At 52.2% G+C, this 25,407-nt stretch overlaps 10 protein-coding genes across 10 annotated transcripts; 5 read left to right on the top strand and 5 right to left on the bottom strand.

Annotated features, from left to right (window-relative positions):
* Positions 1 to 1,295: 1,295 nt before the first annotated feature.
* Positions 1,296 to 2,934, bottom strand: A1O5_07877 (uncharacterized protein; the record flags this gene model as incomplete). Its single annotated transcript, XM_007748465.1, has 2 exons — positions 1,296 to 2,519; positions 2,572 to 2,934. The coding sequence occupies 2 exons, from the start codon at positions 2,932 to 2,934 to the stop codon at positions 1,296 to 1,298; spliced, it is 1,587 nt and encodes a 528-aa protein (XP_007746655.1).
* A 438-nt stretch (positions 2,935 to 3,372) lies between these two features.
* On the bottom strand, positions 3,373 to 5,295 carry A1O5_07876 (uncharacterized protein; the record flags this gene model as incomplete). Its single annotated transcript, XM_007748464.1, has 3 exons — positions 3,373 to 4,868; positions 4,922 to 5,218; positions 5,268 to 5,295. The coding sequence occupies 3 exons, from the start codon at positions 5,293 to 5,295 to the stop codon at positions 3,373 to 3,375; spliced, it is 1,821 nt and encodes a 606-aa protein (XP_007746654.1).
* A 1,983-nt stretch (positions 5,296 to 7,278) lies between these two features.
* Positions 7,279 to 8,815, bottom strand: A1O5_07875 (uncharacterized protein; the record flags this gene model as incomplete). Its single annotated transcript, XM_007748463.1, has 2 exons — positions 7,279 to 8,504; positions 8,578 to 8,815. The coding sequence occupies 2 exons, from the start codon at positions 8,813 to 8,815 to the stop codon at positions 7,279 to 7,281; spliced, it is 1,464 nt and encodes a 487-aa protein (XP_007746653.1).
* A 772-nt stretch (positions 8,816 to 9,587) lies between these two features.
* Positions 9,588 to 10,957, top strand: A1O5_07874 (uncharacterized protein; the record flags this gene model as incomplete). Its single annotated transcript, XM_007748462.1, has 2 exons — positions 9,588 to 9,865; positions 9,928 to 10,957. The coding sequence occupies 2 exons, from the start codon at positions 9,588 to 9,590 to the stop codon at positions 10,955 to 10,957; spliced, it is 1,308 nt and encodes a 435-aa protein (XP_007746652.1).
* A 163-nt stretch (positions 10,958 to 11,120) lies between these two features.
* A1O5_07873 (uncharacterized protein) lies at positions 11,121 to 13,147 on the bottom strand (the record flags this gene model as incomplete). The annotated part of the gene is made up of 2 exons (XM_007748461.1): positions 11,121 to 12,683; positions 12,746 to 13,147. The coding sequence occupies 2 exons, from the start codon at positions 13,145 to 13,147 to the stop codon at positions 11,121 to 11,123; spliced, it is 1,965 nt and encodes a 654-aa protein (XP_007746651.1).
* A 697-nt stretch (positions 13,148 to 13,844) lies between these two features.
* Positions 13,845 to 15,496, top strand: A1O5_07872 (uncharacterized protein; the record flags this gene model as incomplete). The annotated part of the gene is made up of 5 exons (XM_007748460.1): positions 13,845 to 14,004; positions 14,055 to 14,089; positions 14,151 to 14,360; positions 14,427 to 14,608; positions 14,665 to 15,496. The coding sequence occupies 5 exons, from the start codon at positions 13,845 to 13,847 to the stop codon at positions 15,494 to 15,496; spliced, it is 1,419 nt and encodes a 472-aa protein (XP_007746650.1).
* A 1,056-nt stretch (positions 15,497 to 16,552) lies between these two features.
* A1O5_07871 (uncharacterized protein) lies at positions 16,553 to 18,311 on the top strand (the record flags this gene model as incomplete). Its single annotated transcript, XM_007748459.1, has 4 exons — positions 16,553 to 16,663; positions 16,749 to 16,937; positions 17,008 to 17,255; positions 17,318 to 18,311. The coding sequence occupies 4 exons, from the start codon at positions 16,553 to 16,555 to the stop codon at positions 18,309 to 18,311; spliced, it is 1,542 nt and encodes a 513-aa protein (XP_007746649.1).
* Positions 18,312 to 19,829: 1,518 nt separating this feature from the next.
* On the top strand, positions 19,830 to 21,712 carry A1O5_07870 (uncharacterized protein; the record flags this gene model as incomplete). The annotated part of the gene is made up of 5 exons (XM_007748458.1): positions 19,830 to 20,168; positions 20,236 to 20,331; positions 20,404 to 20,654; positions 20,727 to 21,277; positions 21,414 to 21,712. 5 exons carry the CDS (start codon positions 19,830 to 19,832, stop codon positions 21,710 to 21,712), a joined length of 1,536 nt encoding a protein of 511 aa, XP_007746648.1.
* Positions 21,713 to 22,496: 784 nt separating this feature from the next.
* A1O5_07869 (biotin apo-protein ligase) lies at positions 22,497 to 24,694 on the bottom strand (the record flags this gene model as incomplete). The annotated part of the gene is made up of 2 exons (XM_007748457.1): positions 22,497 to 22,523; positions 22,547 to 24,694. 2 exons carry the CDS (start codon positions 24,692 to 24,694, stop codon positions 22,497 to 22,499), a joined length of 2,175 nt encoding a protein of 724 aa, XP_007746647.1.
* A 151-nt stretch (positions 24,695 to 24,845) lies between these two features.
* On the top strand, positions 24,846 to 25,140 carry A1O5_07868 (uncharacterized protein; the record flags this gene model as incomplete). The annotated part of the gene is made up of 2 exons (XM_007748456.1): positions 24,846 to 24,904; positions 24,969 to 25,140. The coding sequence occupies 2 exons, from the start codon at positions 24,846 to 24,848 to the stop codon at positions 25,138 to 25,140; spliced, it is 231 nt and encodes a 76-aa protein (XP_007746646.1).
* Between the last annotated feature and the right edge of the window lie 267 nt (positions 25,141 to 25,407).

Below are 25,407 nucleotides of genomic sequence, written 5' to 3'. Positions count from 1 at the left end.
AGGCCTCCAGGAGCGACGGATGTGGTGTGCACCGCAACACTGCCTGGAACATTCTGTCGGCGATCCAATCCTCAAGTCTCCTAGCGAAATAATACGGCGCTTTGCCATTCGTGGCATGATTTTACTGGCTCCAACGCCTTCAATACCGTCATGGGAGCAGAAGTCTCTGAGATTCGAGCTCAAAAAATCTCAGCTGGATTTCTTTGCTGACAGAGCAGTGCCTACTCTTCATGGAACGTGACAGGTGAGGGCGAACTCCGGCTCCATGGCTGGGAGATGAGATGATTTCAGTCAGTAACGTCCCCTACGGATCCAAGTCGATTCGAGTGAGGCCAAGCGACTTTTTGGTTTGCTTGTGGCTCGATGCTAGTCGAACCACCCGGCATTGAAAGATGAAGCCAAAGATAGAGCAGGTACCCATGGACCTGATGGCTTCACGGTCAATTACCCGGCAGATAATACCCGGACAGATATATAGAAAGTGTATCAGGGGTCACCGGGCTCTAGAAGAGTCTAAGCCAAGTTTCGAAGTCTCTTGTACCCGTCTTTCTTGGTTCACTCGTTATGTTCTCCGGTATCACTCGCTCACCAGACATATATCCCTCGAGCCAAATTAGATTATACTATTACTATTCCTACAAGGGAGAATCGCATCGGGACGGAGTTGCCTCCCTACTACATAGGTACCTATGTATGTACCTACTCACTTACACTCGCACCTCGAGGGCGTCCGGGAAGTAACAATAGATAAGAACCCACAAGCATAGCGAGAATGATGGGCCCCATTCTCCGAGCCGCTGCTGTGGCGGCCATCGCTCGTTCGCGCTCCCTCCCTTGTTGAGTCAGTCGTTTCAGATCCGAACTCTTCTGTTCGATTTTGTGGCTGTGGGTTTGGTCTATTACCTCTCGCTCTTCCTCTTTCTGGTGTTCGTTCTCTACCTCTTTTCCTGTCTTCTTCTCCTTCCCCGCTGGTAGTAGTTGGTCGGAGAGGTCTGTACTGTCTGTGGCTGCTCCTTTAGAGAGGTAGGTAGGTTTGTGTGTAGGCCCCGTATATCCGTATGTATGTATGTCGTGAAATCATCGAGTCGTTGTGGTGAGCACACCTCCGCCTTTTGTTTTCTTTTTCTTTTTTCCGTCATGACATCGTGGTAAAATTTCAACGGTGGGAGCAGAAGCATGCTTCATCGTTGATCAAGTCCAGATTTAACGCCGTCCAGTCAACACCTCTTTTTGTTGTACAATTTCGTCCCCGCTTGCTGGAAACGACAAAGACGACAACAACGGCACACAGAATTTCACTTTGCGGGTGATTTCCCCCTAATCAGTTCTCCGCCCCCCTTCTTAAGTTCAGCTAACTCTTGGTCCACATCTCCCCTTTTCACCTCCACCTGCCTCTCCCTCTTCTTCACTTCCCACTCAAACTTCAGAGCGATTTTCCTCCTCTCCAACCGCACGGCCATCAGCTTCTGCATATTGGCCTTGACTTTTTCTACAAACCACTCTGCCGTCTGCTCCCGCTCCGTGTCGGTGAGGGATTTGAAGAGGTATCGTTGGTCTTCGAGACGCATTTTAGTTAGGTTCGTGAGTTTGGCGGAGAGACTCATTGGTGTGCCATTTGCATCAAGGGCAGGCTCTGATGCGCCCGATCGGGGGTCAGCTGTGAAAGGGATTGCGTCAAGGTCCGCCATGGTCTTGGTTTTGAGGACTTCTGGGTCGAAGTCTAGGTCTAAATCTGGGAAATGACGTTTAGAGGCTAGTCGCGGAGAGTTTGAGGCATGTATTGCTTGAGGTTGCTCTTCATCAGAAGACGATTCGTGAAGAGAAGACATCTTGGAAGAAAAGGCTGGCGGATGAACCAGTGATGCATGCGACTGAGGCTGTTGGATAGTCGGATGAAGATGGTCCTGGGGTCCGGTTTCAGCGTCTGCCTCGAGGGACTTGTAAACATTGAAGCGGTTGACTGGCTGTCTGCTCGAAGGCTCGACCACGACAGCCGATGTAGCGTCACTGGGAGACTTCCTGTGGTTTGGCAAAAGGCGAGTCGTCGGTTCTTCAGCCCTGGTCCCCCTCTTTACTTTCTCTTTGCCGGGATTAGGTCTATCCTTAAGCCCAGGAGCCATTCGAACGCGTGAGGGCGTGTTTTCTGCAATAGACGTTCCTTCTTCGATGTCACCGTCCTGTTCGGACTCTTCCTCCTGGTCATCTTTCCCATAGTTCGCCGGGCCAGTATTGTGAGCGAACCGTGTGCCATGCACTGCATCGAAGCCCTGCCTGAGTCTTTCAGCATCCACTCGAGCTTGCCAATCTGGAGGCAGTGCTGAGGCCTTCTCGTGTTTCCCGAATACAAATTTTGAGCCTTCAAAAGGACTGAGAGGAGGGTAGAAAGGAGGATCGTCGTTCCAGATAGGTGGCATGTTCCCACCATGGTGAAAGCTGAAGGAGGGCTTCGAGCGCCCACTCTTCTCTTCGGCCAAGCTCATTGAATCATCAAAATGGATGCTTTGAGTATCGTCGAAGGCCTAGAACTGGGTCAGCTGGTGAAACCATTCTTGGACAACAAGATGTACACACATTGTGACGGTGTCCTGCAGTTGGTGCAGGGCGAGAAGATATGCTTTGCTGAACCACGGCTCGCTCTTGGGCAGCACCATGTCCTGCTGGCTGAGCAAGCTTTGAACTCGAATTCGTCAGTGTATTCGGGACTTCTAGCTTCAGCTTTGCGGCTTCTCGGCGACTGATGACTTCGTTGTTTTCTTTGCTGTGACTTGATTGCTGGACTTTGCGACAAGCTTCATCTTGACGATGTTGCGACCGTTCACGTCCAGAATTCGGCTGCGGTGTCAATGATCGCTTCTCCGGGCGGGCTTGATGGGCAACAGATTCACGATTTTGAACATATTGCTTAGCATTCATCTTGTCGTTGGTAAGAGGCATCTCGCATTGCCAGAGAGTCAATTCCACTGTATAACGAAGTCACAGATAAGAGTATTGGAGTAGGTTTGTGGCTCAAAGCCAAAGTCAAGAGAGTACTCGAAAGTATGAAGCGTCACCAAAATCATAGTCTCTGGCAATCGCGTCGGAAACGCGAAAACACGTGCCGGGCATGTGAACAACACTCGCGACACACAGCTACAATTCGGTCTACTTGTGGTGCTTGTACGGAGTAGTCAAAGAATTTTGTGCCACACAGGTCATATGTGATAGTACTTCGAAACCCAGACTAGTTGTCAAATTTGATGGATCATGGCGTCGTCATCGTCGTCCTCGTCAATGAATGTGTACCCAGTTCGTCAGTTACTCCACTTGCTTCTCCAAGACAGTGCTTGCAGGAGCCCGTCCACACTATAAATTGCAAACGCCGAGGGAAGGTCATCAGGTTGAGCCGGAAGAAGAACCTGCAGCAGAGGCGCCTCCGGAACCTGTACTGGGTCCCGAGCTAGAATGCGATCTGGTGGCTTTCTTTCTCCTGCCGTCTTCATTCCCGCCATCCACTCCATCATTCTCCTCCCCTCCAAAAGCATCCTGGTGGCCTCTTCTCTTGGGTCGTCTCCAGGGCGTCAGTGTCGGTGCTCTCTTCCAGAGGACTTCATCATCACTACTGCCCAATTCCTCGTCTTTCTTCGTCCCGCTTGACTCACCAGAAGACCCAGCAAACGGGCGATGCGCACTGCCCAAGAAGCCGTTGTACAACTCATTCGCTTGCGGATCAACGTCAGCTTTGGGATCCCAGATAGGCAGACCGTCTGGCGGTAATGCCTCCGGAGCCGCGTTGCCCCGAGCATATTGCACGAGAGAGCCGTTGATACCAGTGAGTGACCAAGCAAAGACCGCAACTTCGCGAATGGCAGCCATGAACCCTGACTCGGGCGCGTCCGCGGACGGGAAAGAAGTAGAGGGAGCCATGGCAGCATGCTGTACCGCACGAGGCATAACTGGCTCCGGCGCCCAGGGTGATGCGAACAGTCCGTTGGCATAATATGGAGCCTCTGTCGCCCCAAGTGTATGAGGGACCAACGGTTTTGCGCGGCGAAGGATGACAACAAGCCCGTCTGAAGTGCACGAAACCACAGCTTCAAGCTCCAATCGTTCGGCATTGACGTTGCCAGGCCTGTCCTGCGATGGAGATGAGCTGTTGGAAGTTTCTAGGTCGGAGGCTGTCTCGCGCGCGTTGACTGCGAGACCCGTGCTCGTGTCGGATGATGGTGGCTGGTTAGTGGGGTTTGTGCCTGTGGGAGGTGCAAGACTGATGTGATTCTGACTGGATTCTTGGACATTCTGCACATCAGTTTGAGGCTGCTGTAGGGCCCTAGTAGACTGAGAAGTGGAGGCTTGTGCAGGAGCATTCGACGTCTGATGATCAGTGACGTGCGCGGCATCTTCGGTTTGGCGAGGAGTTGAAGCATCCGCCATCGAGACACTAGAACCAGAACGAGTGCCGGGCCTCAAAGGAACACCACCATCGTCGTCTTCATCGCTCTCGTCACCAACAGCCTCAGCATCAGCCCTGTTATCCACTTGCAGAGGGTTCTGGTACCAAAACCTCAAGTAGGCGATAGAGTCGTTGGCTTTGGCGCTTTCGATGCATTTGACGCCGTCTTGAAGACAACTCTGGTCGATACAGTGGTAGAAGCTCTTTCCAATCAGTTCTGATGGCTGAAGACCCAGAATGGTGGTGATGCTATTTGTGGCGAACATGACGGTGGAGGTCCGTGAGAAGCGGTTGAGGAAGAGTGCTGCCCGCGGCTCTGGAAAATGAGCAGCAGGCTCCTCGTAGAATTTGTTAGACAGATATGACAACATATGGTATCTGGGATCCCGAGGGGAAGAGGAGAAGATTCGCCGGATGCCGGCTCCATCTAGCGCCCTCTCTGATTGAATCAGTCACAATGACTTGCATTGAGAAGGAGGAAGTTGGACGTACGTCTTGCTTTTGGTCCCCGGCGGTAGATGGCAGTACTGGCCACAAGGACATCATGAACCACAGTGAACACGCATTCACACCCAACCCAGTGACCATCCTTGTGCCTGATGCGGCAATAGTTCATCACAGCCGCCTTGTCAAGGCTAATGCCACGGTCATGGATGGCCCTGGCAAAGGGAATCTCGTCTGGGTGGAAGTAATCCCAGCATGATCTACCCGTTACCTCGTGGGGAAAGTAGCCCAGTATGTCCTCGACCGAGTCGGAACAATACCTGATTCGGGCATCCTGGGATAAATCTAGCAGCACTATCAGTAAAGCACAAGCTGGATCCAGGAATGTGCTGACCGTGGATGGTAATGAAAACGGTCTCCATGGGGCAAGATCAGAAGCAAAGCACAAAGGCGGAAGGCCAATGTGCACCGAGCAGCCCTAAAAGACGCTGGCCTCCTTTACTGAGCATGGAGAGAAAAGGCGCCTTTTAATAGTTGCTCGATACCGCCAAAAGCCAAAAAACCCAATCGATTCCAAAGTGATAGGTCTATTTTACAGCGACGAATCGGAACAGCGATAGGACTTACGGTTGAGCTGTGTTACTGGCGCAAGTAGCGAGTGGTTCGAGGTTGAGCGAGCAGGAAACGAACCGAAAGACAGCAAAGGGTCTGTGCGTCACCACGGAGGCGAAATGCAGGAAAATTGAAGTGCGAGGATGTGCGTTCTAGCTTGGTGTGACGGTTGCCGGCCCGTATGCAAGTCTGAGGGGACCCTGGAATCCGGAGGCCAATTGCTCCTCTTTCCCATTTGAAGTGCAAGGCTGGATGCGAGAAGGACGGGCTAAAATGGGTTCCTAGCCAGGACAGCCTACGCTTCCCTTTTCCCGGTGTGTTGGGCGAGCCTTTGATAACGACAATGTGCCCATGCCCAGAACGAGTAGAGCAAAGGAAGAATCCGATCTCCACGAGCTCTGCCGGACGAGACAGCATCGAAGATAGCCAAGTCAACTTGTTGGTGAGGAGAAGTGATGTTCTAGGGTGACAGGAACATTGCCAATGACCAAGGCAGTATTGCCACTCTGCATTTTCGGCAGCGCCACCCGGAACCGTAGACGCTCACTATTATACGGGCCAATGATGGCTTGGCTGAGACTCGTGGCCAGTAGGTGGAATCGAGAAGACTGCAGGAATTGCGGCATACATACACGAAAGCTGGCACACGGGGGACGTGGACATGGACAGGGGGCAGAACCAAAGGGATCCGCCATCGAGGACATGAGCAGTATTGGCATTGAAAAGCGGGCAACCAGGCCCACTGATTGACCTGGTCGCGTGGTGCAAGGGATTTCCATTCGCATGCTGGCTGCATGTCCTTACGTCAAAGCTTTGTTGTTCTTGATGATAAAAGGCTTCACTAACGCCCTGGCACCAGTATTGTTCGTGTTGACGGTTCGTATTCATGTGTCTGAGGTTGCCGCAATATTTGGCGTCTGTGCGTGGGGGCTCTTTTCTCCCCAGTGTGCGACTTGACTGGTCACATGTCACAGACGAGAACAAGTGCAAGCCACAGCCACAGCAGTTCGAGTTTCAACTCGGTGGTTGGAGGAACCAGGACAAAAGGCGGTGTTGATGTCAGGAATCACAACTTGGCCACTGACTAGCTGAATGATGGAACAACTGAGGTGGAGCATGGGGAGGAGAATCACTGATGTCGGTGAAGTTGCTCTGATCAAGGCACGGAGTCACTATTACTTGGTTTGGTGAGTTGTGCGAGTAAAAAAGCCATCAGGCCGATATACAGGGCACAGAGGGTGGAGTGCCTCCCTCGCTACCTATTACTACAAGTACTTGTTAGAGGTACTCCGTAGTTACCCAAGTAGGCAGTTTTAATAAGAGAGGGGACATCACTAACGTCATCGAATTGAGAACAGCCTCGGCCTACCTGCCGAGCTGCCGATCGCGCTCAGTTGTTTATCACCTATCGGCACTACTGACTACTTGTACAGCATCAACACCACACCTTGCACAGTCCTGGGGCGCATTTTACTAACCTACCTAGGGAATTTCCAGGCCGACATAGGTCCTCCGTCCTGCATCAGTCGCATCGCATCGCCGATGGCCGTCAATATGTCTCAAAGACTTGGATGTCCCCAGTGTCAAGTCCGGGAGAGCTTTACCATTTGGTGAGATCCAGTCTTGAGTCTGACTGCCAACCCTACTACCCTGGTCCTCGCCTGGTCCTTGTCAAAAGAGAACTCCTCGGAAACCCGTTGAGGTATGCTCCGAGCTATCGTTTCTTTTCCATTGATGCTGGACAGCAGCACAGACCAATTGTATGTCAATCCCTTCGGTGCAACATCAACCTTCTACTGGGCCTGCAGATATCGAGGCACCTCATCATGGACGTCCCATTTGAACCGACTCCCTGGATGGTCGTCCAACAGCCACGGCGTGCCAAAGAACTGCTCGCGCGCCGTCACCCCTTCCTTCTCAACCCCAGCTCGAAAGATACCCCTAGCCCGAAGCTCGGGCAGTAAGAATTCGATAATGTCTTCGAAAGAGCCAGGGTTCACCACATGAGACAGGTTGAACCCATCCACGTCGGCTACTTCCACCCAACGCTCCAGTTCATCGGCCACTGTTGAGGGAGATCCCACAATCTTGGCATTCATTCCTCCCAGCAACAAGTATTCCGCGATCCGCGCCTTGTTCCATTTCAGATTCTCACTGCCTGGAACGGTGTCTGCCCATCCGTTGATGATAGAGTTAATCATAGGCATCTTGACGAATCGAAAATCTTCGTCCTCGGAGTAAGTCGAAAGGTCCACTCCCGTCCAGCCACCAAAGAGGGCCAGGGCTCCCTCCCGATTCCCATAAGAAAGAAACTCTTCCTGTTTCTTTCTGGCAGCCTCGTCTGTCTCGGCGACGATGACGCACATGCTCGCAATAACTTTGACATGGTATGGATCTCGACCAGCCTCCCGCGCCAGTTGACGAATGGCTGCAACCGAAATTTTCAGTTTTTCAGGCAATTGCGCTCCGGCAAAAATCACTTCTGCATGTTTGGCACCAAATGCTCGTCCACTTTTGGAAGTCCCTGCTTGGAAGAGGAAGGGCGTACGTTGCGGAGAAGGTTCGCAAATGTGAGGACCTGGGACGTTGAAATGCTTGCCCTGGTGGTTGATCTGTCGAACCCGTTCACCCAATGCATAGACACCGCTCTCTATATCCGCCACAACGGCATCCTCACGCCAGCTTCCCTCCCACAGCTTGTACAAGACTTCCATGTACTCGTCCGCGATTTCGTACCGCGTATCGTGTTCAACCTGCTGGGAGAGGCCAAAATTACGAGCCGCGCTATCAAGATAGGACGTCACGATATTCCAAGCCACACGCCCGTTGCTTAGATGATCCACCGTCGAAAATCGTCTCGCTAGAGAATATGGTTGCTCATAAGTCGTACTAGCAGTGATTCCAAAGGCAAGGTTTTTCGTCACAGCGGCCAGGGCGGGCACCAAATACAGCGGGTCGTTGACGGGAAACTGGGCTCCAGATTCCAGCGCGGGACCCGCGTTGGCTGGACCTTTATAAACTAATTTTCCTTCAGCTTGTGTTCATACGTTCATTTTGTGATTCAGCCGAAGACGGTCATCTCCAAGACCTACCATCATAAGCCCCGAGGACATCGGCGAGAAACAGAGCATGGAAGCCAGCCTCGTCGAGGAGCCGTGCAAGATCAGTCCAAAAATCCAATTTCTTATAGTTATATGTCTTGTTTCGTGGGTGTCGCCAAAGGCCAGGAGAAAGATGGCCGGGCGTGTTCATGGCGAAGGCATTGAGAATGAGGTTCTTCTTGGGCGCCTTGCCATTCACCTGCGCATTCCCAGCCTTAATTGTTGACATCTCGATGATACCGTTCTCTCACCTCAATGCTTTGACATTTGGCAGACTTTCCAAGGGTGATGGAGGTCAACATAAAAGCCTCTTCTCGGCCAGATCATATCCTTGACGCACGCTTCCGGTCATTTGTGCGATGCTGACTGTTGCACAGAGAAACTCGATCGCGTCATTGTGTTCGGTAGCACGCAATACGAGAACCATTTCCGCACTTTTCCCAATTCAGCCTCTCGAAATGCTTCTGGAAGGGATCCAAGTGGAGAAACTGCGTCCTCTCGTTATCGACCTTGTTGCTTGGCCAGCCTGCTCAAGGAAGACCTAAGTAGACAGAAGAAGAAAAAAGCTTGCCCACTCGAGCGGAAAAGATCCTCTGGTGGATTTCAAGCGGACATGTTCGTGTGGAACCGCAACCAAGAATCCATGAGGAATTGATTATGTTGCGACCATGATGTCTGAGCACGACATACTCTTGGTCAATCCCAGCGTGAAGGACCATGTGCAAAGTATTATGGTACAGGTAAGCGGATAACCCCCTTCCTTACTTACCAGGCGGTACACGATACCTGCATCCGCAAAACACCGAGGGTTGAAAATCTGGTGTCAGAGTCTTTACAAGACTCGTACCGATATTGCTTACCATGATATGCCTAGGGTGGCTCTTATCCGACTTTGCTTTTCAGTTTAGTTGTCTCAAGCCTTGGAGTGACTTCAAGATCCGGCAGACCACATATCTTGCATTTGGGCTCGAACAGCACAATCGTTTCGCCCTACATCAGTCATGGGGTTCGTTCGATTCTTCCGGTCCCTGAGAACAACAAGCACAACCAAAGACATCGCTGTTGAATTCTCCGTCCAAAAGATTGAGAACCCATCGTCAAAATCGTCATCTACGTCGTTACCCAGCATTTCCACGCAGCAGCGTGCCCTTTTGCTCCATGGTCCCAAGCAGCCTTACGCAGAAGTGCTAGACCATCCGATCCCGTCACTTTTGGATAACCGAGAACTTCTGGTCTGGAATAGGGTGATTGGTCTCAACCCGATCGATTGGAAGGCACCGTAAAGAAACCCCTCGCCTCTTCGAGCGTATTCAGAGAGTCTGGTCTACTGACATACACCAGGGACTTCAATTTCGGTATTCCACAACTCCCTTACATATCAGGGCGCGAACTTGTTGGAGAGGTCGCCATAAGTCCGAGACGGGAGTCGCGGTTCAGACCTGGTGACTTGGTCATTGTCATCTCCACGGACTACCGGGACCTCCGCAAAGCTGCTTACCAGCAATGCGTTGTAGCCACCGATTTCAACACTTGCCGCCTACCACCAAATATTGCCCCCGAGTCAGGAGCTGCGCTCGGCGTGGCCTTCGTCGCTGCAGCTCTTTGTCTCGGTATTTGTACTGGACTCGACTTCTCCAAAGTGACAAACGGACCGGACCTTCCTTCCATAGTGAGAGGACTGGACCCCCAGCGGCTTCCGGAGGACATCAGGCCAGAATGCTTGAATGGGATCAACGAGGCTGAGAAGGCTAAACCGGGAGACTGGCTCACAATCTGGGGAGGTTCTTCCACCAGTGCTTTCATGTTGAACCAGATTGCGAGGCTTATGGGACTACGGACAATCAGCATCATGGACTGCCGCAAACATGCCCTGAGTGTGTCCTCCGATTCGAGAACCAAACCGGATATCGTGGTTGACAACCACGACCCTGAGAGAGCCATCGAGATCGCAAGGTCCGTGACAAAGAACAGTCTCCGATTTGCCGTGGACACGGTCGGCCGAGACACAGCAAAGCACTTGATGCGATGCTTGCAACGGTCTTCCGCATCAACCAACGACCCGGAGACCTCACCGACACTGGGAACAGATGCTGCTCTTCCGTCAGCACATCTGGTAGGTCTTACCGGGTTGCCAAAAGCATCGCCGCCACCCAATGTTGTCTTCCACAGCGTGCCCATTAAGATATTCCACGAGATCCCGGAACTAGGGGAAATATTGATGCTCTGGCTCGAGCGACTCTTATCACAAGGTCTTTTGGTGCCTCCTACCATCTTGGGAGTGAGGGAGGGATTCGGAGCCATCAATGACGCTTTGGACTCGATGCGGCGGGGTGAAGTCAGTGGCGGTAGGCTGGTGGTCAGGGTCAAGTGAAAAAATGGACCCAGAGAGACCGGGGCTGCTGGCCCCGAACAGTTGTCGCATAGCGTTTCCCAAAAACATACATAGAGCTAGAATGAATCACTGATCGGGTCTCATTTGTGAGTTCTCGGCCTCGGCCTCTATATTCCAACCTCTCTATCGCGGCAAACTACATTTACTCCCACCATTTCTCATGCAGCAGTCTTAGATCCACCGTGCCCTCGAGCTCCAGGTAGGCCGTCATGTCCTCGTTGCCGTCCTTTTCCTTTTTAGTCCAACCATTCCCAAGCCAGCCTATGAGGCGGTTGCCGCTCTGGTGCAAGTATTCATACTCCCAATCCTCCCACCTCGGCTCCTTTCGCACCAAGGTGACATGTCCTGCGCTCCCGGGCCAAATGCCGTGAACGCGCCCGCCGGGCCTGCCGCCGTTGGCCCACGAGCTGCAGTTGTCTGTCAGCACCGTGGTGGGGAAGAAGGCGTCCGCGTAGGCGACGAAGTCGTCCGCCGCTCGTTTCGATGGCCACATGGCCTTGATACCCTGCGTCGAGACCTTTCGGAGCAGTTTGGCGTAATACGTCACTTGGACCTCGACGCTGTGCGGCACGGTCCCTGACGGGCCGGCGCCGTGAGGACCGTGGATGAACAGGAGGTTGGGCATGTTCGGGACGGCGAGGCCCAGGTACGTGTACGGCCAGCCGAAATGTCTCGCGTCGTCGACCTTTTCTCCCGGAGGGAGCGGCTTCCAGGCTTCTCGAAGATTCACTCCTCGAGCACGCACGTTGAAGGGCGGGATAAAGTCAACGGCGGCACCCGTGGCGCAGAGTATAGCATCTACCTCACGATGTTGGCCATCCGCGGTCTCGATCCCAGTGGTGGTAAAGCGCTTGATGGGATCTTGGATCAACGTGACGTTGTCGGCGGTCAAGGCTTCGAGGTATCCCGGTCCCGGCGTGAGGCGACGACAGTTTGGGTTGAAGTCTGGGACGAGGAGGTCGAGCAGCTCCGGCTTCTTCACCAGCCTCTGCGCCATGATCTCGATGAATCGCTCTCGCATCTTGAGGTTCTCTTCGGAGCCGCGAAAGGTCGACGCGAACCGTCGCCAGTACTTGTCTTCCAATTCCTTCCGGAACTTCAAATATTTCTCGGGGTCGAGGAATTCCTTCTTCTGCTCTTGCGAATACCACTGGGGCTCGAAGGTGCGCTCGTCGCCTGCCCAGGAACCCGCGATCCAGGTCTTACTCCGGGCGTAGTGGTCAATGTGTTTCGCGATCGGCTGCAGATTTGGGAGCACCTGAATGCCGCTGGCTCCATTGCCGATAATGGCAATCTTCTTCCCCGTAGGGTCAAACGACGGATCCCAATTGGAAGTATGTCGAAGATGTCCTGCATAGTCTGACACTCCTGGATAAGCGGGGAGCCTCCAGTCGTTGAAGCGACCTATCGCCGGCAAGACAAAGTCTGCCTTTTCTTCAAACGCCTTCCCCGTCTTGGGATTCACTCCGGCAACGGTCCATTGCGCCTCTTCGTCACTCCAGCTAACATCCTGAACACGACGGGCAAACTTCACGTACTTGTATACGTCGTACTTTCGCGCCTGAGTTTGCCAGTACCCCAGAATTTCATGGCCTTCAGCAAACTGTTGCGACCACTGAGTATATGGAGTAAAAGTCGACTGATAGACGTGTGCGGGTATATCACATCTGACACCCGGATATATATTCTCCAGCCATGTGCCTCCCTACCGCACCGGTGGGTTAGTAAACTCAGAGGAGAGAAGCCAACTTTTGCAACAAAACGTACCACATCGTCGTTCTTGTCGAGGATTGTAAGTTCAAGCTTGGGCACTTTAACCGGCAGCAGGATCCCCGCAAGAATCCCAGAGAGCCCGGCGCCGATGATGACGACTTTCAGACTTCTGGCATCGTCGATGTGATGATCAGGAAGTTGCAGATTTGATTTGGGATATGCTTCATGGAGGATGTTGGCAGGGCGGTCCCCAGGATGTGTCTCGCTCTTTGCTGGCTCCTCAACGGTTGCTGCAACATCATCCCAGGCTGGAGCATGATTGCTCTCTTGTACGACTACCACAGCCTCTTTCAGCCTCGGCGTTGACTGCGTCTGTTCAAGATACCGGGGGCTGTTGAGTTCCCCTTTGTTGACCGCGTTGACATGGAACGGATCTATAACGTCGACTTTGGCCATTCTCAAAAAGGGCGCTCCTGTTCGCGCCTCTTCGATCCCTTTGCCCAGCACCGGAACGAAATGAGACTTGGTTAACGTACACGTTTATCTGCGGCGGCGGCGGCGGCTGCTGCTGTTGCATTTACGAGTTTTGTTCGTGGGCGCTGTCCCGGACCCTCACCTGTGCAACGCTTCGCGTTCTACATTGTGATGAGGTTGAGCAAGGCAGAGAGAGGAACCATCACGAACACGACCCACTAATTGACACCATCGTGTAAGCGCAAACAATCGGAGTTTGACGACATGATAACATTTGATGTTTTCTGGTTGTTTTTCTGTTTTTCATTTCCAACGTGGCCCGCACTCGTTACCTGGCATTTTTACACGACGTTACGAGATGGAGAGCGTAATCCATTGCTGCCAGATCCATGTTTCCACGAACACACGCCGACGGTCAAAAGTCTAGAACCCTATCCTATGGCAATGCGACTAACAAACAGGGAATTTCTTCGGTCGCGTTAGCCCTCGTAGGTACTGGATTCGCCATTCCACTGGGACATGTCGTCAAAAGCGGACATGATGCTGAGCTGTCGGATCATTCCTGAGTGGTCACGATCGTCCTCTTCTATATGAAGGAAATTCCCCCTAGAGATGTTTAGCAAGGGTAGGTAAATCACATGTGTAGGCGTTGCATGATCTGAAAAAGCCCTGATCTGATATGGAGAAGACGGCAGCATCTCGAAAGTGGTACCAAATCCACTGGTTCTCCCCAGACGACACCCAAGAGGAACGCAAGCTCATCACCAAACTCGATCTGCTGATTGTGCCGTATGTGTTTCTTGCATACTGGGTCAAGTACATCGATCAGGCAAACATTAGTGAGATACACATCCAAAGGCCTGGCTATGGTGTGCTAACGGAGGGTTAGACAATGCATATGTTGGGGGTCTCAAGGAAGATCTGGTGAGTGGGTTTTGATATGTTTCTTCAATCTTGTCACTCCAAACCTCTAACTTCTCTGCAGGGCTTCAACGGGAACCAACTAGTACATGTCCAGACCATCTACGTTGTGGGCGCCGTTCTGGGTCAGGTTCCGTTCCTGTTCCTCTTCACTCGCATACCAATGCGCTGGCTAGTCCCCTTGCTCGACATCTGCTGGGGAATCTTCACGTTGCTGCAATATCGGGTGAATGGCTATGCTGAACTGATGGCATACCGCTTTTTTGGTGGGCTGGTTCGAGGTAAGGGGAAGGCCCATCCTCACACTATTGTCAAGTCCTTTACTAAGGAGCCGTGACAGGCTGCGTATTTCCCTGCGGTCCATTTCATCTTTGGCTCGTGGTATCGTGGAAATGAAATCGCTCGCCGCGGGGGTTTCTTCTATGTTGGCCTGACGCTGGGGACGCTTACTGCGGCGCTCCTGCAGTCCGCGGCTTCAGAGCAGTTGGAAGGAGTCGCCGGTCTGGCAGGCTGGCGATGGATGTAAGTTAGCACTCGTCTGCGGCGGCTTGGAGGAAGTTCTAAACCCAGCTTGACAGGTACATCATCTGTGCTCTGATAACCATTCCCGTCGGCTTCCTAGGCTACTTCCTTCTTCCTGGGACTCCAGATATTCCGAACCGACTGTTCCTCAAGGAACATGATCTCGTTCTTGCGAAGAAGCGCCTTCAACGTACCAGGCACGCAACATCTGGCCGGTTTACGTTTGGCACTCTGAGAAAAGTGGCCGGTTCCTGGCAAGTGTGGGCATTTCTGCTGCTCGACGTCTTCTTCTGGAACGGAAGCATCAACACGTCGACGGGCGGATATCTGCTGTGGCTCAAGAGTCTGAAGCGGTACCCGGCAGGGCGTCTGAACCAGCTCGGGGCCATTTCCCCGGCCTTGGGCATCTTTTATGTCCTCTTCGTCTGTTTCTCCTCGGACCTCCTCTGGGGTCCCGCGTGGGCGATCACGGTCGCCCACATCTGGAACTGCATTGGATTGATCATCCTCGTAATATGGGATGTACCCGAGTCGGCGCTGTGGTTCGCCTTCATGACCACCTACTCGGCCGTCGCCATGTCTAGCGTACTCTACGGATGGGTCAACACGCAGCTCCGATATTCTCCCGCCGAGCGATCGTTCACGCTGGTGCTGATCAACACGGTGGCGCAATCCACGACCGCCTGGACGCCGTTGTTGGTTTTCAAGACGATCGAAGCGCCCAGGTTCGTCAAGGGCTATCCCTTCGTGCTCGGCAACGCCCTCTGCTTGATCTTGTTCGCACACTGGATCTCGTGGTACATCAAGAGGCGAAGGTACGGCAACATGGCCATTGTTTTCTCCTCTCCTCCTCTCCCTCCTGGATTTGAGTTTGACGATTTCCAATAACGTACGCTGACGCCCAAGGTATTATTCTTTACCAGAATTCCTGCCGAGGACATCGAGGAAAACTATTTCCGCAGCAATCTGTCCACAGAGCCTCTGGAGTCGCCGGCCGACGACGCTCCTCACCTAATCCAGCAGCTGCCCTCTGAGAAGGTGATGGGAGCTTGAGCAGATATGTAGCGTGTTTGGATCCCTTTTGTGGTTTCTAGGATCTCGGGACGTACATGGATATTAGACTCGGCTATCGTGCAGTCCGATGGAGTAGACAGCTCGAATCGAACGAAATCCCAGTGTCCAAGACCGATGTATTAACATAATGACAGCCACGGAGATCATGGTCCATCCGTGTCCTGTCCACGTACCGTCAAAGAGGGAAAGTTTGCAGTGGAGGTGGCTTCGATGGTCGTGGGTATGTGGTATTGGTACGCGCCCTTCTGGCGACTAGGTAGGCATGTATGTATGCTGGTATGTTTTGTATTCGCCCCACAGATCTGACCAACCCGTAACATACAAATGACGAAACAAGACGGCGTGCCATTTGAAACCGCGAACCTTGCGTGCGTTGCTCTAAAAACGAGGTAATCATGTTATCTATTTGCACGAGACTGGCTCGTTAGGTACTGTACCTAGGTAGTTAGCTGTTCCAGTATTTTCCTTATCGCATAGTTGCCATGATGTGTGGGCTCCAAGCGAACAACTAAACAGTGTCCACGCGGTATCATGGCATCGGACCTAAAATCACGCCATAGCACCCGCTCAAAATGTTGTTTTCAGGGCGGAGAAAGACACGTACCAATAACTGATATCAGCTGTGCTGGTGTTCTTTGCAAGTTATGTCGCGATTCGGAACCGACGATTCTGTTGTGGGGAGGAAGAGAGGAGGAGGTTGATGATGATGTGCACCCCAGCTTGGGGGTACAATGTTTCCTCTTGCAGCAAGTGCGAGACCGGACGCGGTCTGAAGACTTGGAGATAGTATTTTCTTGACGACGCGTGAATTTTTGGTAGTCCAAATCTCTCTCCGATTTGCTTGACGTTGTTGTTTGAGCTGGCATCAACATGGGTTCCGTCCAAGGGATCAATGGCTCTCACCAGCCAGTGAAGAAGCAAATCCTGCTCAACGCGTTCGATATGTCGACCGTGGGTCATCTTTCGCCTGGTCAATGGAAGGTAAGTAGGTTCGCGACAAGCATCTCGACAGTCAAGGACATGAGATCTGCCCCGGAGAGGTCAATGGGGCTGAAATCATGTACAGAATCCAAAGGACAAGTCTGCAACAAAGAGGAAACTCGATTACTGGATTGAACTTGCGAAGATTCTTGAACGTGGGGATATCAACGCACTGTTTCTCGCCGACACGTATGGCGGATATGATACGTACGAGGACAGCCTCGACAATTGCATCCGACGTGCTGCGCAATGGCCCATGACGGATCCGACAATTGTAAGTTGTTTCGCGTCGGCCAATCCATCCGGTGGATGTTATCATATACAACTGACCGCGAAACCCGCAGCCGATCTCTGCGATGGCGGCAGTGACAAAAAATCTTGCGTTTGGCATCACTGCCTCGACGTCTTTTGAGCCTCCATTCCTGCTGGCGAAGCGCTTCTCGACTCTCGACCATCTCACCAATGGACGCATTGGCTGGAACATTGTGACATCATGGAAAAAGGCAGCATTCAAGGCCATCGGCCTTGACAACCCCATTGACCATGACGAGCGGTACCTGCAAGCTGATGAGTATCTGAGAGTCCTGTACAAGTAAGTCATAGCTTCAGATCACGCTGGCTGACTGGCATGGCTGCTAACATTCCGTTTCCAAGGCTTTGGGAGGGTTCGTGGGCGAATGACGCGCTCGCCCCCGATCCCGAAACGGACACGTATATCGACCCAAGTAAAGTGCGAACGATCCATCACCATGGCAAATATTTCAACCTCGACTCTCGACATATTGTGGATCCTTCACCTCAGCGAACACCCTTTCTCTTCCAGGCTGGCACTTCACCCGCAGGATCTGCTTTTGCCGCCACACACGCGGAAGCAATCTTTGTCTCTTCACATAGTCCGCTAGTGCTCAGGCCCAAGATCGACAAGATTCGGCAACTTGCCACAGAGAAAGGGCGCGACCCACAATCGATCAAGTTCTTTGGCACATTCACTCCAATCATCGGACGAACCGAAGAAGAGGCCCAAGAGAAGTTCGCCGAGGCGAAGAAATATGCCTCCACGATCGGGGGGCTCGTGCTGTTCTCTGGTTGGACTGGGATCGATATTTCCAAGATCCCGCTGGATCAGGACATCACTGCTGCAGATTCCACAGAGGCTCATAAAGTAAGAAGCATGCTGGACGCTTTCACAACAACAAGCCCTGACGTGCCGAGATGGACACCGAGGGTCGTAGCCGAAAAAGCTGCAATTGGTGGCCTTGGGCCCGTTGGTGTTGGTACTCCACGGAAGGTTGCGGATGAGATGGAAAGATGGATCAAAGAAGCAGACCTTGACGGATTCAACCTCGCTTATGTGACCACGCCGGGGACATTTGAGGACGTAGTTGACCTGTTGATTCCCGAGCTGAGACACCGTGGCCTGTATCCAGAAGCCAGGACAGCTGAAGCCGAACCCTTGACAGCTCGCGAGAAAGTATACGGAGAGGGTCAAAAGGGGCTCAGACACGATCACGAAGGAGCCAAATATCAGTACGACGTGTACAAGGAGGAAACATTGCCTGCTGAAGAGGAGAGGAAAGAAGAAGAGAATGGCACTTCAACGTTACCGCTGAGGTTGGAGTGCGGAACTGTGGATGCCGTCAAAGCCTGAGATATTCTGCTTCGCCATCTGGAGAGGGCGGATATTTGGTGTCTGGCCATGATTTTCAACACAGATGGCCAGATGCATCGACAGATGAGCAATTTCAGGTGACAAGTCCTTGTTGACGGTGAGGGCGCGTCTCGAATGCCAGAAAAAAAGTAGTTGAGGTTTCCCGCGTTGTCGGGCTTGGCACTCGCCCAATATTAGATTCAACGATGTATGAGCTTGGTATGAGGTACATGCTATGTAGGTATCTCCTTCTCCTTTCCTATCTCAACAGCCTGCCATTGACAGTCTCAATCATCCCGACCCGAGCATATCTCATTCTTGAGCTTTCCATCCATAATATACACAAGAGCTCCGTGCTTGTTCTGTTCGATAGCAGTGAAACAAGCGCCCTCACATCCAACTGTTGAATCGCGGCGACATAGCAACACGAACGCGCTCCTGGTTTGAGCCTGGTCAAGTCCATTGGTGAGACTGAAATTGAAGAGCACGCTTGCCATATTATGCGATCTAGCTTTTGTCTCCGATAGCGGCCCTGGCGTGGCCCTCGTTAGGGAGGACACCATGCACATCCCATCGATTCACAAACCCTGGGAGCGGTAGTGCGGAATCTTCGACCGTGATGATGGGGCGAATCAGCCCCAGATTGGAAACAATATACTTCCCCCTGACGGTGTGCTCAAAGTCTTCGCACACAAACCGTCAATGGCCTCGGCATGTCCTCCGTCAAAAGTGCGAAAGGACAGATGGCCGTCTGCGACACTTGCTGCAGGGACAGGAAGCTGACGACAGGTATGTGACTGAGAAGCTTTAGCTGTTCCTTTTCCGCGTTTGCCCAGCCCTCCGCTGCATGCCTCAGCACTTTCTTCACATGTTCACTACTCCAGCAATTAGTGGAGCGAAGGAGCCCGTTGCATATGCGAACGTTGGTCCCGGTGTTTACGAAGTACGTCTTTGCAATACACGCATACAGGTCAGGTACCAATATCATTACAGACCGTTTTGTCATTTCACTTGGGGCTTCTTACCACCATCCATATTGCTTCCAACGCTAGCGATTCTATCAAGCACAAAAATTTTCGGATTGCGACAAGGAACTTGGTAGTTTGGAGGCGGCCTTCTCCATTCTCGTCGATCCACGGTTCCGGAACAGCCTAGACGAGAATGCAGGGAAAACTGCCATCGCGTGTGCGGATGGCCAGGACAGGGGCAAAAAGATGTGAGAAGACTTCTCTTCTTTCCCGGTTCCCTTGTTCAATCACGACCCTGCGAGAACTTCAACCCTTCCGAGCTTTGGAATTATCACGCTACGCCACCAAGTCCTTGCAAGGAGCCTCCTGGCAGAGCAATCTTCTGAACTTATCATTCACCCTGCCCTATACACTTTCCTTTGAGCCACCATTAACGGCCGACCTTCACTCTCCACAGACGCTTCTAGGCCGTTTCTTCAAGAGAAATCCCTCGAGCTCAAACCACCGGACACTGGAATAGTGTGGCGTGTCGCCATATCTATTGCAAACTATGGCTGTCTCAAGCTTGTACTTGCAGTCAAAAGACTCAAAAGAAGGAGACGTCAGCCTTGGGCCTCAGCAAACTATCGTGGAGTTTCCGGCTGGACCAGCACCAGAGAGTGACAGGGAGGCTTTTCTCTCCTCATTCACGGCCGAGGAGGACCGCAAGGTCATGCGTAAAGTAGACAGACGATTCCTCCTCCTCATCGGACTCATGTACATGCTCAAGAATGTCGATTACACCAACGCCGCGACCGTCAAAGTCCTCCAAGTTGGGGAACCACGCAACGTCCTAAAGGAATTGAATATGACAGCGGATGAATATAACTGGGTCCAGTCCATTTATTTTGTAAGTCGAGGGATTCTGAGGATCCATACGAACTTTGCAGGTGATATCGCTGACTGACAGTTGCCAGATCAGCTACATCGTCTTCGAAGTCCCCAGCAATCTGCTGCTGAAGAAAATGACGCCTCGAAAGTGGCAGTCTCGAATCATTGCTAGCTGGGGTTTGGTAGGTCATGCCGCTGCCTGGTATGTCACCGAGTCCACCACAATTTTACTAACAGACAGGTTTGCTACGTAGGTTCTGGCCTGTCACGCCGCAGTACGAAACAAACAAGGCCTCTACGCCGCACGCTTTTGCCTGGGAATGATGGAGGCAGGCCTCTTCCCTGGTCTCGCGGCTCAACTCTGCAGTTGGTACCGCAGCGATGAAATGGGAAAACCAATCATGTGGATGTTTGGGTTCCAGAACTGCGCGGGCATTGTCGGCTCGCTGGTCGCGTACGGCATTTCTTATATGAACGGCCTAAGCGGGTTGAGTGCGTGGAGATGGTAAGCCATGTCCCAGACCTATCTTTTTGCCCTTGACATCACCATGAGAGCTGACTAGTGTGAAAATCTTAGGGTCTACCTTTTGGAAGGCTTGTTCACTGTTCTTTTTGCCGGCGTTGTGTTCCTTGTTCTTCCGGACTATCCCAAATCTAAGCGATCGTCGAAGTGGCTCACGCCGCGAGAGCAAGAATACCTCGAGCTCCGACTCACGGACAACGCTCCTCGCACTCATGACGCGGCATTCAGCAAGAAAGAAGTGTGGGCGTCCCTGAGAGATCCCCGCACGTATTCTTTCTGCCTGTCTCAGATTCTGATGAATCTCGGCGGATACGGTCTGCAATGGCAGCTGCCCACCGTTACGACGAGTCTTGGTTTTGCCGGCCTGCCTAGGAACCAACTGCTCAACATTCCCCCAGCCGCCGCAACGGTATTGTCGATCATATTCGCCGGATGGTTCCTGAGCAAAGCATATGTGACACGGCCACAATTCATCATGATCATCTGTGCTGCTGCTCTGGCTTTTTTCCTCGTCCTGTGCTTCGATGTGAACCGATATGCCACGTATATCGCTTGCATATTCGGGACCACGTTCTATTCGGTCTATTTCATTCCATTCTGGGCATGTAAGTTTTTACCCAAAACACTGTCTGTCACAACATCAAGCTCTTCCGCCCCTCCCCCCCCTTTTTTCCCCCTCTTCTCTCTCCTCCCTCTCAATCCGAAAAAAAGTCGCTCGCTGACCACCTGGTGACCAACCAGGGCGATCCGCGAGCCTCGTAGGCACGACAGGCACGGCATTCACGCTGGCATTTCAATCCTGCATCGGCCAGGTCGGCGGCGTCGTGGGGCCGCAGCTGTTCCAATCGCGCTTCGCGCACAACGGATACAAGACATCCTTCGGCGTCTGTGCCGGCGCGATCGGCGCAAGCTGGATCGCCAATGTCTGGACCTGGTATCTCACGCACGACAACGAAGAGGACATCAAGCGCGTGCGCCGGCTGAGGATCAAGGCCAGCAATGCCGGCTCGGTCTGGGCTGGCCAGGACGTCAAATATTGAATCAACGCGTGATGGGCGTAGCATGGGGTCGGGGGTTGGGTGTTGCCCCAAGGTCCACGGTTCCCGAAGTCTGTAAGCTCGAGGGAAGAATGGGACCTCTGCCGCAAAGATGGCTGAGAACGTTTTTCCTTGTCCGTGGAACTGGCGGTGTTGCCGTTGTCTAGTGTGGGAATGATTGAGCAAGGGTTTCTTCTTGGGTAGCGAGCCCTTTGACCCCAACCACAAATACCAGGCTACAGACCACACACCATCGAGTTCACATGTGAGAAAGCGAGCGAGAGACACATGGACATAGAATCCACAGACCATTGTGTCAATAGATTGCAATTTCCTCGCCTCGCTCATGCAAAGCCGTGTCTGATTTAGAATCCTAAGAAGAAACGATAGGTCGCACTGTTATGTGCCTCCTAGCGAGGTTTCCAATGTCTGCCTCCCGACTTCCTCTGCGGTAGTACGCTTCAGCAATTTTGTCTGCTGCCATCTCAGACTGCCCACTGGCCGGTCATATTTCTGGGTTGTAAGTATGCAGTGACATGAATGATGAAGCGGTAGTGCCTCCTCTCTTTCGCGGACCGCAGACACAAATCTATTTCTCGCATAACCGGTTCGATTTGCATCACACTCGCGTTATTGGATCATGGCCCGTCGGATATGGTCGACTCGCGAATGTAGGAGCTCCGACCATGCTTGTTCCCCTCAAGAATGCATCACATCTTTCTCTGAAGAGGCATAATCATTAGCCTTTAGATATCCTCCAGGGGGATGTTGACAACAAGAAATGAGCCTACATGCGGAGGACATCTTCGGTGGTCTTGGACACACCAGAACACTTACCTTAACAAGACCCTTGAAAAAGTCGAAACTATTGGCGTCGCTCTGCAACGTCCATCTCCTACCCGTCTCACGGTCTTCCCATCCAAGTTCTTCTGCGATCAACAGCCCATAATTCCTGGTGATACCCTTTATTCTTGCACGTTGGCCGCCTTCAGCTTCAAGTGTAACGATCTGATCCATGTGAAGCCAATGTCGGTAGTACATTTGCTCCATGACCTCGTCGAAGCCCGTGACTAAGAATCGAGCATACAGGTCATCAAACACGGTCAATATTCTAGCCAGCAGCTTTTCTAGCGTGAATGGGGTTACCTTGTGCGGAAGGAATTGAATGAGTTGATTTAACGACGTTGTTGGCGCAACGTTTGCAGTGTTCAATCCAATCCCACAAACGGCGATGTACTCCTTGCTGTTGTAGTGGCTGTTGACCAGGATGCCTCCAATTTTAGTATAATTTTCGTTCCTATCACCACCATGCTCTTTTGCCTTTGCTGGATCGAGAGCAAAAATATCATTGGGCCACTTGAGCTTGACTGGCATGTCCTTGTAGAGAGCACCGTCATAGGTTTTAATACCATTGACAATTGCCATTGCCGCTAGGTACTGGACGAAGACGACCGGAGCAGACTGCATCTGCGCCATCGGATGTCGAAGCACGGTACTAAACATTAAGCTTCCTGCCGGTGATACCCAGACGTTGGATCCTCTGCCCCGACCTGCAACTTGAACTGTCGCTGTTGCGGTGAACCCTTGGGGAAGGACTCGAAGTAGCCTCGTGTTTTTCTCGAGCAATGTATTGGTCGAGGTGACGACTTCACCGTACAGCAGGTGGGCACCAAAATTCACGGCGCCAGGTGTTTGAGACTGATAATTGTGAAGGTTCGAATAGAAAGCCGAGTGATTGAAATACGGAGTTGACCTTGGTTGAGGATGATCATCATCATGCACAATGATCTTCTTGGTCACCGTGTTATAGTCGACTATCCGGTCGGAGCTGCCATCCTTTTGGTCAGCATTTTCCTTTGATTCTGGCTCCGCGGATAATGCTTTGGTCAAGTCAACCATTTTCCAGACGGATGGTTTCAGAATTTGGAAGGTATCATTTTCATCCTTGAGAAACTCATCTCCATGTTCATCCTTCTCGATGAGATGGCTCAAGGACGAAATGACACCAGCGGTGTCTGCGGGGTCGGATGAGGACAGGTGCATATAGGAGAGGGAGGGTACATTTTGCTCCCCGCTCACAGTAAGACCAAGTTTCGTCAGACACGCTTTGATGAAATCCATCCTATGCTTCTCGTCTTCGGCCAGAGCTTTGATGACATCCGCGAATCCAGGAACATCTGGTTTTGACTCGAGGTTGGCTGGAGCAAACCTAGGCTTCGTCAGTGACCAGTCGTCCGCTGGCTTTCCCAGGAAGACAAACTCTGGGTGTGGACCAGTCAGTAATGCTGCGCCTTGGCCAACTTTGCAATAGACAATGGCAGCTGCGCCTTCACCAGCATCGACCACCAGAGGATCGGCATAGCTTGCAAGGATTTCGACGCCCTGCTCTTTATACTTGGGTGCGTCGACGAAGACGCCGCCGCCGTTGTAATAGGACTTGAAAACGCCCGGGGCGGCCCCTGCAGGCAGGGTAGTCTTGTCCACTTTCAACTCGGCCGCCCGAGCCCCCTTTTCACTATGGTAAACAAAGCCTGGGAAAGCACACCCTCGAGCTGTGCCGGGGTAGAAAGCAAGCTCCCTGTCCCCAACCACTTCCAAGAGCTTGTTTCCTACCTCGAATTCGCATCTTTTACTGCCATAGTAGCCACCGGCGCAGAATCCAATATAAAGTCCGCCGCGCTCGACAAATTGTCGAATGCGCCTGTTGCCCTCACCATTGAGAGTCTTGCAGTAGCCCTGATCAGCACCGCCCGGAAAGACTATAGCAGCACAGCTTGCTGTCCAAGGCTCTTTGATGAGCATGTCGCCTGTAACCGGGATGACAGCATAATGAGGAGCCAGGAGCCTCCGAAGAGTGTAGAGACAATGCCGGACTGATTCGACGGTGCTGCCATTTCCTGAAGATAGCATTAGATTCTTATTACTCCTCCACGCATCTTGAGTGAGCGCACCAGAGTAAACGAGGATGTTCATGCGTTTGGACATGGTTGGTCCTTGGGGGACGAATTCTTGTGGAGTGGTGGTAAGTGGCGCAGTACGGCAAGAACTGTCAGACGAGTCTTCTGGCTACTGAAGTGTATTTGAGACGTGGAATTTTTCTCTTATTCCGCCTGAGAACGACTCCTGAAATAGCAGAATGTCGAAACAGGACAGCTTAGTTCAGCCTGAGGCCGCTGAAGATGAACTTGACGAATGGTAAGTCTCCTTGGGAGTCAAATTATGATCTTGCTCCAGGCTGATGCGTCGTTTTGATTGACAGGGATCAACGAATTTTCAGCACAGGCTGTTCTGGTAAGTTTAAGGTCCTCTGCGGGACAGGCAGATCTGAGGAAGAGACAGAGGAGCAACTGCGCATGAACGATTGCTACTTTGAGAAGAAAGACTGGAGAGCTTGCAAGGCCGAAGTATGTGTTGAACCCCAACCTCGATGACCTCGTGAAAGACTTTTCCGCTCTGGGTCTGTTGGTCTTCGCAAGTCCCCGGCGTCCAGACGGAGAGCACTTGTCCCAAGGTCACCAAGCTGACAGTATATATATATATATATTAGATGGAGGCTTTCAGGCAGTGTTGGAAGCGTAAAGGAAACGAGGAGCGGACTCGAAGCAAGGACGTATCCGCGAACGAAAAGGAGCTTTGAGGATACCGCTGGGAAAGATACTGCATCCCATGTGGTGATGGCCGATGGTGACCAGAGTCAC

The sequence above is a fragment of the Cladophialophora psammophila genome, assembly GCF_000585535.1.
Source record: "Cladophialophora psammophila CBS 110553 chromosome Unknown aczJe-supercont1.12, whole genome shotgun sequence".
Lineage (NCBI taxonomy): Eukaryota > Fungi > Ascomycota > Eurotiomycetes > Chaetothyriales > Herpotrichiellaceae > Cladophialophora > Cladophialophora psammophila.
This window is presented reverse-complemented; position numbering and strand designations above follow the sequence as displayed.